This window comes from Taudactylus pleione, unplaced genomic scaffold, assembly GCF_031769625.1.
Source record: "Taudactylus pleione unplaced genomic scaffold, aTauple2 ptg000265l, whole genome shotgun sequence".
Lineage (NCBI taxonomy): Eukaryota > Metazoa > Chordata > Amphibia > Anura > Myobatrachidae > Taudactylus > Taudactylus pleione.
In genome coordinates, this window is record NW_028284667.1 from 5,507,693 (window position 1) to 5,523,958 (window position 16,266).

The 16,266-nt window shown below is 45.7% G+C and overlaps 1 protein-coding gene across 1 annotated transcript in view; it reads right to left on the reverse strand.

Moving 5' to 3' along the window:
• Positions 1 to 16,266, reverse strand: part of LOC148513972 (zona pellucida-like domain-containing protein 1) — an 89,856-nt gene that overhangs the window by 26,071 nt on the left and 47,519 nt on the right. Inside the window, exon 8 of the mRNA XM_088481190.1 lies at positions 11,805 to 11,913. Coding sequence (XP_088337316.1) covers positions 11,805 to 11,913 — 109 coding nt within the window. The remainder of the gene's footprint in view (positions 1 to 11,804; positions 11,914 to 16,266) is intronic.

Consider the following 16,266-nt stretch of genomic DNA (forward strand, 5'->3'; position numbering starts at 1 on the left):
ACAGAGATCTCCTTGTCACTGGCAGGGCTGCAGACAGCCAGGCCGGGCCCAGGTGATAGGGGGTGTGGCCTAATCACTGGAGGCTTGGCCATGCCCTCTTAGAATTTTTTTTTTTTAAATCATTTTTGCAGCGACGCGAAGCGCTGAGGAGGGGGGGCGCTGTGTGCCCCTCAGCCTGGCGCACAGCCAATGTGGATTATGTTTGGTGTGATCATTCCCCCCATAGGCATAGAAGACTGCTCTGGCTGCTGCTTTAGCAGCCACGAGCAGTCTCCCGGTGCAGCCCAGCACATAGCAGCGTGTGCTGGGCTGCTGTGACGTAAGAGGGAGGGGGAGCGGTGCCACACCCGGGCCCCCGCCAGGCCCCTCCAGCAAGCCCAGGTAATTAAGGGCCTGATTCAGAGCTGAAAGCTCTGAGCAGAACGCTCGCTCTGAATCAGGGCCATCCTATTTAAATGTGGAGCAGCCTTTTGGACGCTCGCATTGCTGTGGGTTACTACCTTCAGCTTATGCGAGCGTCCATGATGATGGTCGCGATGGTCAAAGACCATCGCGACCATCGGGCTTGCGATGAGACCCTGCGGTAGGGTCTCGCTGCCGCAAGCCCAGGAGTGATTTTGGCTCTATCAGAGCCAAAGTCACTCCCACTGACATCATTACTTATGTCAGTGGGGCCGGACTCAGGCGGGGCGTGCTGTCAGTCACCATCGACAGCTCGTCCCCTTTGGTGCGAGACCCCGAGCGACGTATTTCTCTTCGCTCGCCGGGTCTTGCGCATGCGCACGACGGAGCTCCCTCCGTCGTGCGCATGCGCATTCGCACAACATCAACCCGCTTGCGAGCGACCTTTGCTCGCGATCGGGTCTGAATGACCCCCTTAGTACCCCTTCCCTCTCGGCGCCCCTGAGAACGCCTACCATCTGGGGATGGCCCCACTGACATCACAAGTGATGTAAGTGGGAGAGCTTTTGGCTCTGTTAGAGCCGAAAGCTCTCTTGGGCTTGCGGCTACGAGACCCTACCACAAGGGTCTCGTCGCAAACCCGATGGTCGCGATGGTCTTGACCATCATGACCATCATCATGGCCGCTCGCTATAGCTGTGGGTGGTCACCCACAGCTATGCGAGCGGCCAGGAGGCCGTTCTTAAAAAAAAAAGACCGGCCCTGATTCAGAGCGAGCACTCTGTCAGAGCGACCGGCTCTGAATCAGGGCCACTGTTTGTAGGAAAGTGGTAGAAAAGGATATAGGATTAGACATACTGTAGTTGGATCTGGAGTCGTTTGCAATCAGAAACCAGTGTTTTAATTTCTTGCTGAGCATGCAAAATGGAGCGAAATTCAAAGCAGGAAAGTTGGTTGCATGTTTGTCAGTCCTGGAACTCGTCAAAGGTGACTCTAAAGACACAGGGGTGAGCTTCTGCAGAGATACAGTGGGTTGGGCTGGAGAGATGCAGGAAGATGGTTCTGAAGCAGATGATATCGGAGAAACTCAGGGGGAGATGATGCTGGTGAAACACAGGAAGATGGTGCTGAAGAGAAGTTGGTGGGGATGGTATTGGTGAGACGCAGGGGGATGACACTGGTGAGATGTAAGAAGATGGTGATGAAGATACACAGAAGGGGATGATTTCAGAGAGACTCAGGGGGAGATGATGCTGGTGAGACACTGGAGGGGATGAAGCTGGTGAGACACAGGAAAACAGTGCTGAAGAGAAGCTGGTGCGGATGGTATTGGAGAAATGCTTGGAGGATGATGCCAGTGAGATGCAAGGGGAGGATGGTGTCGATGAGAAGCAAGGGAGATGGCGCTGATGAAAAGCAGGGGGGTAGTACTGTAGAGATGCAGAGGGGATGATGCTGTAGGCATGCAGGGGAGAAGGTGCTGGAATGATGTAGGAGGATGGTGCTTCTAGGATGTTTCATCAGGGAACTTCACATTTTGTTCATATACAAAAGTCGAGTCCACACAAGATTAGTTTCCAATTAAGCATCAGATAAATCCCAACATAATGGCTGTAAGGAACATATATAGTAGAGCCCTTGGTTGGTTGGTGCTCCCAATATTTAAGTATCTAAACTTATTTTCCTTATTCTTTGCAAGAAAGCAAAGAAAAGACAAAAAAAAACAGCTTTCTAATGTGTGCCCCAAAAAGCCATTTTTTTTCGTCTTTGCTTTGCTTTCTTGCAAAGATTAAGGAAAATAACTTCACATTTTGTCCTGCCTCAAAACTTATATCACTATATATTATCTTGTAAACATAATTTTTTCGAGCCTCTGTGCTTAAATTACAATTATTTTGATGTGGATAATTGATGTTATTCTCTTTAACTATGACATTTTGATGTACCTATTATCATGTATAAAGTGGTGTTGGCAGATTATCCAACACTGAGTAGTAACATTATTTGCTATATTATAACTATTGCAGGAGACTTGCAATTTTTGTTTCCATTATCATAATTTCATATCTAACCAGCAGTTTATTTCTGACCTTAAATGTCTAACTACAGAAAATTGCCTATTGATGTATGCACTGACATGGCTTAAGGATTTCCTTGTTTTTATTTAAGTGACATCTCCATAATATCTCTTTCAACACTGGGACACTTATTACTGTACATAGATAATTTCCTGGTCTTTTGACACATGTGAAATATATATATATATATATATATATATATATTATAAGGGCTCGGTCATGCCCTTGTATTAAGGCTGAATAGAAAAAAACGGAAATCTCCATAGAGAATTACGGAGGGGGGGGCAGGGTGTTTAAGGAGATACACTTCAAAAGCTATCAGAGGTACCGGGCTGAAATTTGGCATTGATGGGTAGAACTGTCGCTCTGTGCTGCACGCCAAATTTCAGGGCAAAAACATAAAAATGAGGATTTGGGAGTGATCTAAAGCTCTAACTGTCACTTATTTATGACACTCTCAATTAGGACCACTTTTTTGCTATTCTCTATGGGGGATTTTTGGGAAGGCATAACGCAGGGTAGGGGGCGAATTTAGACTTGGGGTTTGTTTCATTAGGTAGCTATTGTTCCAGAATAGGGCCTTTAGTGGTTCAGGTAATTGAGAAAGTTACAGTTTTTAAACTATTACCTCACAAATCTCCCATTATACAGATAGGAAGTTTCAATTCCTTGCACAGCCGCAATATGAGCCTTCAGCAGGTGTAGTCACTGTGGCTTCACTTGGGAGCAGCAATATGCGGCCGGGATGCGTGGGAGAGGGGGTAGTGGTTAACAGGCGTTAGCTGCGGCCGTGAACTGGGGATGGTAGTGGGTGTTGGCGGCGGCAGTGCGGGTGGCGGTGTAGCAGGCGTTTGGACCCAAGGGAGGTAGCAGCACACAGATGAATGCTCAGATCTGGAATATTCGTAATACCTGCATATGTGGTTAAAAAAACAAACACAGAAGCAGGGATGGGTCAGTGAGATCCATCTGTGCTTCTGTGTTTAATTAAAAAGAAACCTGTGTAAGAAGCAAAATGGTATGGCCCCCTCCCCAAAAACAACAACCGGCACTGAGCTTTGGAAAGCCAGTACTAATTGTGCTAAATACAGAGGACAAATGACATAGGGGTCCCCCGTATGAAGCACAACGAGCACCAGTCTTTTCAAAATCAGTCCTGGTTGCCAAAATACGGGGGACAAATGATGTAGGGGTCCCCCGTATTCAGCGCAACCAAAACTGGGATCTGAGCCGGCCCTGGTTCTTGAAATACAGGGGGAAAAAATGAATAGGGTCCCCCTGTATTTACCAGAACCAGTACCGGACTCTTTCTAGCGGGGGGTGATGCCACAGCCAGGGGAGCCCTTTCACCGGGCCGCCCAGCTGAAGCATAACCCCTGACAGCTAGTCAGCCCAGGCCGGGGATCCCTGGGGAGCTGGGGACCCCCCCATAAAGGAATCTGCCTATCAGGGCATCCCAGGCCCAAGCTGATAGCCCGGGGCTATCCCAGGCACCCCTGGCTGGTCGGTGCTGGGTTGATTGTGTAGTGTTGTGCATAAGAAAATATAAATATTGTTTTTTGCTGTGGAACTACAGTTCCCAGCCAGCATCCCCTGCATGCTGGTATTGGAGAACCACAAGTATCAGCATGCTGAGCATTACGGGCCTGCTGACACCTGTAGTTCCACAGCAAAAGCAATATTTAAAAACCACAGAACACATACACTGTAGAAAAGTACAATTTTATTAAAACATACATGCACACACACATGTACACACACATGCATACACACTATCTCACATACTTACCTAGTATCCCTGTAGCCAATCTGTCCTCTTCTCCAGTAGACAATCCAGCCAGCCAGAGGCGCCGTGCACTCAGTCATCAGCTGGGGAGCTGGAGAGAAGACCAGCAGAAGCAAGAAGATAATGTGGAAGCCCTGGATGGCAGCGGCTGTGAAAAAAAAGCTTAAAGGCCGCCGCCCTCAAGGTGAAGACACTGTAGAAGTCCTGGGGGAGCGGCAGCCATGAAAAAAAGCTTAAAGGCTACCATCCCCCAGGTGAAGGTGCGGCTAAATAAAATATTTTAAAATACGGTGTGTGTTTGTTTTATTTTAATATTTCTTTTGCAGGGGTGCTATAGGTGCCAGCAGGCCCTTAATGCTCCACCTGCTGGTACTTGTGGTTCTCCAAGTGCCAGTATGTGGGGATGCCTGCTACGGCCTGTAGTACTACTGCAAAAGACAATATTTATATTTTCATTTGCACCACACAATACAATCAACCCAGCACCCACCGCCCCGGGGTGCTGAAGATAGCCCTGGGCTATCAGTCTGGGCCTGGGGTGCCCTGAAGAGGGGGGACCCATTATTGGGGGGTCCCCAGCTCCCCAGGGATCCCTGGCCTGGGCTGACTAGCAGTCAGTGGTGATGCTTCAGCTGGGGGGCCCGGTGAAAGGGCTCCCCTGGCTGTGGCATCACCCCCTGCTAGAAAGAGTCTGATGCTAGTTCTGGTAAATACAGGGGGACTCTATGCAGTTTTTCTCTCTGTATTTCCAGGGCCGGCTCAGAAGCCAGTACTGGTTGCGCTGAATACGGGGGACCCCTATGTCATTTGCCCCCACTATTTTGGCAGCCAGTACTGGTTCTGAAAAGCCTGGTGCTGGTTGTGCTTCATACGGGTGACCCCTTCATCATTTGTCCCCTGTATTTAGCACAACCAGTACTGGCTTTCCAAAGCCATGCCATTTATTTTTTTTACACAGGGGTTTTTTTTAATTACACAGAATCACAGATGGGTCTCACTGACCCATCCCTGCTTCTGTGTTTATTTAAACACAGGTATCATGGATCATTCAGATCAAAGCCTGCATCAGTCTGCTGCTACCTCCCCCTGGGTCCTGCCACCTGCACCACCGCCACCGCTGACACCCATGGGTCCCAGCCGCAGCTAACACCTGCTATCCCCCATGTCTGGCCACAGCTTACAGCTGCTTCCTTCCCCCGACCCCACCGCCACTACCACCCACACTGACCTGCCATCTTGGTGCACCCAAGTGAAGCCACAGTGAGTACACCTGATGGAAGCTCCTACTGAGGCTGCGCATCAAGTTGAAACTTCCTAACTACATAATGGCAGATTCGTGAGGTAATAGTTTAAAGACTATAACTTTCTTAATTACCTAAACCCCAAAAGCACCTACCCTGGAACAATAGCTACCTAATAAAACAAACCCAAAGTATAAATTTGCCCCCTACCCTGAGTTATGCCTTCCCAAAAATCCCCCATAGAGAACAGTAGAAAAGTGGACCTAATTGAGCGTCAGAAAATACTCACAGTGGGAAATTTAAATTACTCCCAAGTTCTCATTTTTTATGTTTTTGCCCTGAAATTTGGCATGCAGCACCGAGCTATGTTTCTACCATCCCATGCCAAATTTCAGCACCATACCTCCAATAGCTTTTGAGGTGTAGCCCCTTAAACACCATGCCCCCTCGTGATTTTCTATGGGAAAATTCTATTTTTTTCGAGAGGACCCCTACGTCGCTCGTCCCCTGTATTTTGGTAAACAAGACTGGCTCTGATTAGTCTGGTGCTGGTTGTGCTTAATACAGGGAACCCCTATGTCATTTCTCCCCTGTGGTTGCTGGTTGTGCTGTGGAGGCACATAATTTTCTTTTTATATATTATACATTCATTTTTTAAAACAATACATGGATGGATCTCACTAATACGTCCATGCATCTGTGTCTTATTGATTTGATTTTCTCAGGTGCATGCCCAGCACCAGTGAGTCCCTCTGTTGGCCACTGATGCTTCTGTGCATGCCCGTTGCTGCCACTGCTCCGCACCTCCACTGCTGCCACTGCCCTACACACCTGCAGCCTGCCCTTGCAGCTGTCTCTCCCTCTGCACCCTTAAAACACCTCCTGCGTGCTGTCTGCTCCTCCACCCATGTCAGTGTACCTATTTGTTGTCCTTCTACCCTGTAGGTGGCCCTGTTTGCTAATCAAAACCCTGATGGTTAATAAATTAGAAAAAAGCAACGAAATTCTATAGACAAAAAACCTTACGGCTTTACATGTCCCATTAAGGCTTCTTAAACATGATCTGAAATTTCACAAAACCTACTGAATTTGTGCCACTCAATGCCTGCTGCCTTAATGGACGTGTTCCTTGCACAATACAGATATGGTATGCCATCACACCCTGTGGTTAACTGCAGATTCATCACTCTCACAGAATGAGATTGCTGTCACTCACAAAATGGTGGAGCTGCTAATTCACAGAATTGTGTGCTCACTGGAATACACACATGCAGTCTATGAAACTGAGGTATGAGCAGTTATGTGGCTCCCACAACCCATTAAGTGCCCACAATCTTCCCATTCGATCACCACAACAATCTCACTGGCTTCCAACATCCTTCTCACTCCAAACATTTATTTCATTTAGAATACACGTTCAGTTCCCTTATTTTTATAATTATCATACTCTGTTTATGCATGTACACCTTCTTCCCCTATATGCCTCCAAGCTGCTCCATTTTTGGAAATCTGCGCATGTGCCTGACCCGTTCTGCGCATATACGGGTCTGCGAGGCCACACGCAAACTGGCAGCAGACTATCAGTGATTGACAGTCTGCTGCCGTTTGTGAGCGGGGAGGGGGCGGCGATGCCCTCCATTTCCTGAAACAGAGGCGTGTCGCCACCATTGTGGGGGAGGGAAGAATCCAGGATCTCCATCAGCTGATGGAGATTTTCTGGCCTCTTCCCCTAAACTGCGGTGGCTGGCTGCAGGACCCCATGGGTCACCACAGCAGGCCAATGGTACGCAGATTAACCAATGCTGCGTTGAACAATGTAGCTTGGTTAAGTAATTCACAGGAGATGTGATACCTCCTGCTGCATTACTATATCTTCAAGGATCACAATTGCCTGCTTGCAGCTTTGCAATTACGATCCTTACAGAATTAGGCCCTTAGTGCTCTGTGAATCCAGATGCAATTTAGTGTACTGAGTGCACTGTGGGTCCAGATGTGTACTGAGTGCACTGAGAATCCAGACACACGAAGAGCATGGGGCATAGACACTGGAAACTTTTACTGGATGAAGTACTAAGGGTGGAAATTGATCCTGTTCCTGGGAGAACACAAGCGGAGGTAGCTGGTAGTAAAACTAAACAGACTTGAGAAAAAGATACTAGCACACATGGGTATCCAGACTTGGCACACTCTAGGAGGTGCCTAGATAATACTGTAGCTGAGAGTCCTGCTGCAGAAGTATGATCATAGGACAGTGGAGGCTGAGACGTGGGAAAACACGGAATATGAGGCTGGATGTCCAGACATAGATAGAACACTGGAAACCAGCCGCAGGCTTGCTCAAAGTAGCAATGATAAGAATACACAGTGAGTAGTCTCTGGTAGAAAGTATAACCATAGGCAAAACTGTGGGGTGGTCCGGGGGTGCACAGGAGCACCCATGCCCAGCAGCAGCTCTTCCCACAACCAGCAAAACAACGGAGCAGAAGGTAAGTGCTGGCGGCGACTGCAGGGAGGGGGATTGGAGCTTTGCACAGTGCTAAGGGGGAGAAAGGATTGGAGCTGTGTACAATGCTGAGGGGGAGGGGGGATTGGAGCTTTGCACAGGACTGAGGGGGGAAGGGGGGATTGGAGCTGTGCACAGTGCTGAGGGGGGATTGGAGCTGTGCACAGTGCTGATGGGGGGATTGGGGATGACTGCACAAGGGGCTGGGTGGGAAGGTTGGAACTGATTGCACAGGGCTGAGGGGGGAGGAGGTATTGGAGCTTATTGCACAGTGGGCTGGGGGGTATGGTTGGAGCTGACTGCACAGGGCTGTTGGGGATTGGAGCTGACTGCACAGGGGACTGGGGGGAGGTTGGAGCTGACTGCAAAGTGCTGGGGGGGAGGTTGAAGAAGTGGATGGTCACAGTGTAAAAGGCTGTGGAGAGATCAAAAAGGATGAGGAAGTGAACATTAGATTTAGCGCAGAGGAGTTCAATGTTGAAAAGGTCAGGGAGGTTTCTGTAGAGTGAATTGGGAAAAATGCAAATTTCAGAGGATCACGAGGAAGTTAGCTAAAACAAGAAAAGTGGAGAGGCAGTTGTAGATAAGTCTTTTAAGAAATATAGAGCTGAAGGGAAGCATAGAGATTGGTCAGTATTTTGACATAGAGGTAGTGTCAAGAGAGGGTTATTTGAGGATGGGATATACAAGGGCATGTATGAGGAGGAGGGTAAAATGCCAGTATAGAGGAAAAGATTGAAATGGTAAGCAAGGAGTAAGCAGATGTTTGTGCAAGAGGACTGAATCAAGAGGGCAGATAGAGAGGGAGAATCAGAGACAAGAGCTTGGATATATTCCTTGGTGCTGAAGGAGCAAAAAACAAGGGAGAGATGGTGGAAGAGGAAGTGGGGATGTGGAGAGGGCAGGAGTTGATTTTCTGCCTAATAGAATCTTACTTGCAGGTAAAGAAAGAAGCAAAGTCAGAGGGAATTGGGGAGAGGAGTGGGAGGATGGAAGATTGGGAGCAGACCATTTGGCTAGTCTGAGGGAGGAACTATAGGAAAAGAAAATAAGAATGACAGCAAAATTTTTTCACATGTGTTCAGTAGTGCAAGTGCATTTTTGGATAAATCAGGTCAATTTACAACACCAGGGTTGGGGCTTGGTCTGGTTGTGAGTGAGAGTGCAGTGTGTCAATAGGAAACATGTTTGCAAGTATGTGTATGGCTATCAAATCAGCTTTTAGGTTTGCAGATGATGAAAATAATTTGTTACAGATTGGCCTCATATTTTTTTCAACTTATGTGAAGGGTCTAAGAATAAAAAAAGTTAAAAGAAAAAATAAAACGGTACTTCCTCATCTTTGTGGCCCCCTGCTGGAGGCGCTGGTTACGCTACTTACGTAGCATAAAGATGAGGAAATACCATTTGGCCCCTTGCAGGCTCGCTTAACTCGCCAGGCTGCGGGCACGGTGGCTGGCTTCGCTCACCACAAGGATATATTCCCCCTCTACTTGGATGGTAGGGAGTGATGTTGGACACTGGCAGATACGTAAGTAGCATAACCAGCGGCCTCCAGCAGGGGGCCACAAAGATGAGGAAGTACCAATGAATCCTAATGAACCCAAATGTAATGCTTTGGTTCTTTTAAAATAAGGATCAGGACACCTATTGCATCAATTCTTCACATCTAGGTACATACAGCTGAGAAGCAGATAAAGTATTATAGGTTATAATACTGTAGGACAACATTTAGCAACAACATTTAGCAAATCATTACATTAAAACATCAATGTGGTAAAAGTTATTTTAGTATAGCGAGATGCCAACTTTGTAGACAATTGTTTTAAGTGAGAAATACTAGGCCAACAGCTTAGATTAGTGCTATGCCCTGTCACATTTATGCAGGAAGATATGGTATCAAACACACATCTATAAAAACAATGTTTACACAACTTATTTATTTATTTGTGATTGGATGCAAAGTCATTATTCTTCCTTTTTAAACATAATGGGCCTCATTTAGAGTTGGATACATTTTTCATGCTCTACATATGTGAAAAATTCACTAAAATAAAGTCAATATTTACGGTGTATACTGAGTCAGACGCATTTTACGATGCATCCAGCGCAAAATGCAACAGCATCTCTGCATAATTTGTGTGGCAGACATACTAAAGCGTATTTATACACCCAATGTAAGAGATGCATCTTTACAGGACTAGTTGTAAATGCAAAGTCACTTTATTCTATTGTATACAATATAATGTTAATAAAAATGTGAAAGTTGTATTTTCTTTATAAAATGACATGAATTGCAAACATACCTTCATCCATCTTTTACAGCTTACACGGAATCCAAATAGACTGCCATAACAACTTAATTTATTATAGCTGCAATGCTAATGAACAACGTTCTATCCGTGGGAGGGATCAGTTTGCAAAAGTGGTTTGATTGAGATGCTGGTGTCATCATTATCCTCATGTATCTTTACACGAATAATCCAGTACCCGCAAAAGATATGCCCCCTAAGAAGCGTATCTGAGAATGTATATTCCGGGGGCATGCTACATTCACGTAAACACAACTTATGCTTGGATACACCCCTATTCTGCCTTTGTAAGCATAAGTGATTGCAAGTCATAGATATGCACAAATGTACATACAAATGCATTTTCAAGCAGAACTGAAATGCAAACAGTATACTGTATTTACAACACAAAATGTGCCTAATGTCCATTTATATACCTAATCTACAAATCTCTATATAGCAATATATTTATAGTTCAGACATATTTTTGTTAGTGTATTTTGTAAAATTTTAACAAAGTCTGTCCTGTGTTTGTGTACACAGCCTAGGTTGGTAGTCCAGCTATAGGCATCTATAATATTCAATCCTCTACAATAAAAAGCACACAAATGTATTTCTTCATTCAGTTTAAAAAAATGGATGGCAAATAGTATATTAATGTAATTATTATTGTATGCAAAATAAAACATTACAGCAAATTTAATATTTTCAGATTCATATATCATTAAAAGGATTCAGCAATGTGTTTTATGTTAATAAACAAATAACATCTATAAAGAAATTAGCATTTCCCTTATATTTATTAATATGTGAATGAATATTATTGCATTTTCATTTAGTTTCATTATAAAAATACTGTATTACCCAATTAATTGCATATAGAACTCAAACTTCTTCATAATTATGACCTCAGCCTCCTCTGGCAAAAGGTACAGTACAGGTCTGTGACCATAGCTGCAGCCAAGAGGGATAAGAAGATAAGAGGCCGGTATGGCTGACCCTTACATGCCCCAGTGGTACCAGACCCTGTTCCCTAAAGAGACTCCTGGCTCTCCTCTCAAAACTATCAGCGGTGCACTGACACCACCTCTTCCCTAATGTAGTGGATGGGGCGGGGGCTGCAAATTGCATCATCATGCTTCCTTCTGATGTGATGTAATGCGCCAATGGCAAGGCCATGAAAATGACATCACCATGTCCCCTGCCCTTGCCACTAGGAGGTCTCAAAAGTCAAAAGTATGAAGGAAACTGACAAAATCACAATTACACCCAGGCAGAGAAAGAAACTCTCTACCACCTCATCTTACTTTTCCTTCTGCTCTGCAAGTGCTCATGATAGGGAAAAATCTGTAATTGGCTCCAAGGATATAGCCTACAGGAAGCTGCTACTTCCTGTTTCTCAAGACACAAATTGCAGGGACTAATGGAGCAGCGATGAAGGTAAGTGAATAATGTTTATTGGAGAGATAGACAGAATGACAAAGAAAAAAAATCGATTATTACCACTTCTTGTAATAATGGGCCCAGCAGATACAACAGCATTTCCAGAAAGACTCTGAGGGGCAAATGTAGTCTTTGTATGTACATCTCTTCTTTCTCTGTTGTGGCACGTCTGTAGTGATATAGAAAATACATTGTTAACATTAATTTTCCCTGACACATAGTTTACAGGGCAGTTTCTACCTTCACTACTTGAAAGTATAACAGTTGCATTTTTATTAATTGTATCGCTTTGTCTTTACAACTTTGTTTTTGAAAGCATAAAATTTGTAGCTGTGGTCATGTATGTTTAACATGGGTAACATAGGATATAATGCACTATACAATACATTCTAAGGCATAGGCGAAACTGGCGTGGTCCGGGGGTGCACAGGACCACCCATTAGCCCAGTTCACCGAACCACCGCTGCCCGCCCACCGCTGCTCAGGGCAGTGGCTGGCAGCCGCCCTGCTCCCTCCCACACCCGCTGCCACAATCGGAGGTGAGCTCTGTTCAGGCAGCTCTAGGCTACAGCTTCTGCGCAATGTGCATGCACAGAAGCTTACCTTAAAAAAAATGGCCACCAGGGCAGCTTCTGCGCATGCTCAGCAGCAGCTCTTCCCACAAGCAGCAGTGCAGACAGAGCAGAGGATGGAGCAGGTGGTGGCAACTGCAGAGGGGAGCTGGGAGGGAGGGGGGATTGGAGCTGACTGCATAGGGGGCTGAAGTGGGGGGAGCTGACTGCACAGAAGGCTGGGGGGGATTGGAGCTGACTGCACAGGGGGTTGAGAGGGGGAAGGTGAGCTGACTGCACAGGGTGCTGGGAGGGGGAAGGTTGGAGCTGACTGCACAAGGGACTGGAGTGGACTGGAGCTGAATGCACAGGGGGTTGGGGGAAGGCTGTAGCTGACTGCACAGGGGGCTGGGTTGTAGCTGACTGCACAGGGGGCTGGGGGTGATTGAAGCTGACTGCACAGGGGGCTGGTGGGGGTTAAAACTGACTGCACAGGAGGTTGGGGGGGAAGGTTGGAGCTGACTGCACAGGGGTCTGGGGTGACATGGGCTGGGGAATGATGCTGACGCACACTGGGGCTGATAGAATGGGGCAGAGTGATGCACACTGGGGCTGGGGAAATTGTTCTGAGATTTGCACACTGGGGTCAGGGGGAATGTGGCCGAGAGACGTACTCTGGGGCTGGGGGAATGGGGCTGAGAGACGCACACTGGGACCAGGGGAATGGGGCTGCGAAACGCACTGGGGAAGAGAGACGCACACTGGGGTCGGGGGGAATGGGGCTGAGAGATGCACACTGGGGCCAGGGGAATGGGGCTGAGAAACACACCCTGGGGCCAGGGGAATGGGGCTGAGAGATGCATACTGGGGACGGGGGAATGGGGCTGAGAGACACACACTGGGGCTGGGGGAATGGGGCTGAGAGATGCACACTGGGGCTGGGGGAATGAGGCTGAGAGCCACATGTGGGCCTGAGAATGGAAAGATGCAGGGGTCCTGGGGATGGAGAGGCCCAGGGGGTCCTGGGGATGGTGAGGCAAAGGGGGTCCTGGTGAGAGACAAGGGGGCCTGGAGAAGGAGAGACATGGAGGCCTGGAGATAAAGAGACACAGAGAGCCTGGAGAACCACTTGGGGGCCTAGGGATGGAGACATTGGGGTTTGATCAGGGAAATTCACATTTTTCTTGCACAAAAACTTCTGTTACTACAGTATATATTATCTGGTTATGATGATGACATGGGTTATATTTCTATGTAAACAGGCATCTTCCAGACAATATGATCTCCTACATGAATATTGCATACCGGCTGAAGACACTGCCCAGGGAGGCTCAAATTCGTCAGAGGTTCCTCGTTGCAGAGGAACTACCATATAGGTAAGAAAAGACTTTATAACTGACTGGGGCCCCAAAAACCTGCTGAGGGGTGACACCAAGGTAACAGGAGCCGGGTGCTGCACTGTAGCATTAAGTGCAGCACTCGGCTCCTGACAGTGTGAGGGAGCTGGCAGTGCACAGTGCTCACCCATACTTCTGGCACTCCCCCCACCACACCGGACCACTGGGGTTCGGGTGGCAAGGCCATACCCCTTCCCAAGTGACCATGCCCCCTGTCCTGAGGCCACACCCCCTTTCTGCTGGTGCGCGGCTTCGCCTCATATACAAGGTCCCTCCCCACACAGACTAACACTGTGGGAATAGATGCCACTGGTGTGTGTGTGATACTATTATCTTTTCCAAGAAGCAGTAACATAATATCTGACGTGCTAAAACTGGGACCACCCATTAATAGATCTATAGTTTCGCCTATGCTCTAAGGATATTAGAAATCAACAAAGTTATAACATTATGGAGCAGTGGTTTGCAGTGTTGAATCAAGGCATTGGGGTCATGGGTTCAATTCCAACCATAGCCCTTTCTGTGTGGATTTGGAATAGTTTTACAGTAGTTTGCATTGGATTCATCCGGGTACTCAATTTTTCTCCCACAAACATACTGGTAAATTACAGTACTTCAAAAAATAACACTATGGGCACACATTATATATGTGTGCCCATGTGGTAAGGAATATAGGAGCCTAAGTATAATTTTCACATTATTTTCACATTATTTTTGTGAAAACAATCCTCCTAGTATCGCAGAGTTTTGCAATGCGGAAGGTAACAAAAGAGTTAAGTGCAAATTAAGGTAAGGTAACAAAAAAGTTAAGTGCAATTATTTGGATGCTGACTCTCAATGCTCTATAAAACATTACATAGAAATGATATGAAGAAAACAACATTAAGAGGCTCATGCTGAGTTGCACGCATATGCATAAAAAAATTAAGCTCTAAAAAGCTAGCAACCAGTCACAAATATTTGCTTGAAGTCATTACTACTTTCTTTCATTTAAAAGTTGTAAACATTTTCAAGACAAGTGAGTGGATCAATGTGTTTAATGTACATATGCATGAAAATATCATTTATATTGTATATTAAACTTTTATTTATTTATTGATAGGACAATGAAAAGTATCTATTCAGAACATTTCAAAATAACTTAAATTTCTGGTATAATTCAAATACTACAGGAATATCCTCTCCATCAAAAAGTTAGAAAAGTTACTATGCAAATTTAAAAGTCTAGTGCTCTACTATATATTTCACTCACAAAGCAAAAAAATAATACATGCAAAAAGCCTATAAACCAATTGGACATTTTTATTTTTTGTTGCACTCAATGAACCACTAATTGCTAAATGGTTGCTACAGGTTACTTCACTTTTGCACTTTCATACTTTTTCCATAGTAAATAACCCTAGAGACTGCCTGTATGGAAATAATCCTTTAATTATGTCCTACTGCTTGACATAAACTGCCTTGTGGCATTGAGCAGAAGATCATAGAGAAATTATTCTTGGTCGTTGTTAGCATGTAATAACTGTTTAATTTATTTTGCACTTGAAGCCCACTCTAAGAAGAGATGCTGCAAAGTGTATCACTGAATGATTATTTTTCCTGTGAGTAAACCAGGAATCCAACATTGCAGATTTGTGTACTTTTTGAGTGCTAAACTCCTTCCGTATGTCTATCACAGAAAGTATATTGCCCAATCTCAAGGGGCATCTAAAGATGGCTATTGCCTGAAAGGTACTGCAATAATTCCAGCATGACATCTTTATATCATACATAAATAATTCAATCTAATTTGGGAAGTTCATGAGTGTGTTGGAAAGATTTTGCATAAGTCATGTACAATACCTATACTTTCTCCAAACCTGGACCCAACACTTAGGAATCCATAAAGGCAGCAGTGGAGCTTAAGGCATGAGAACAACAACTACTGAACAATGCAAGAACAGGTAGGAGAGCACAACAAAGTCTGCCAACTGTCCTAATTCTGGTAGAGTAGTCCCAACTCAGTCAGGACTTTGTCCTAAATGCAGGGATATTTGGGAGGTTTGTTCTGCTTTACACTGCTCACTCATGATGGGAGAGATGCATACTGGGCCGTAACTAGGGGTGTGGGAGTAGTGACATCACTCAGGGTGCAGGTCCCTGGGGGCAGTACTGTCCCTGCCCCACGGCACCAGCTTTTGGCTTGCAGGGTGCCTTGAATGGCTCATGCAGAACTGTCCCAGAGTAAAAAAAATATATTCTGGGCAGTGTTCTACTTCCTGGTTTTGGTGGCCCTGCCCCTCTGTATGACATCATGATGTCATATGTTTGAGGGCGGGACCAGCACAGGTTGCACAGAGCCCTGCTCCAGCACTGAATGCATGCATATACAGTAAAAGTATTGAATTCAGCATTGCTTGTCTATTTTAATGGCTTGGACTATCACCTAGAACTTTCTAAAATGATAGCTACACCATTGGCATGCTATTTATGCCCAGTCTGGCAGCATGGTGTACATTTGCCCATTTAGATTACTATAGGTATTGCAAAAGTACAATATAATAGGTAGAACTTCTTGGCTTTAGAGATGGAGAA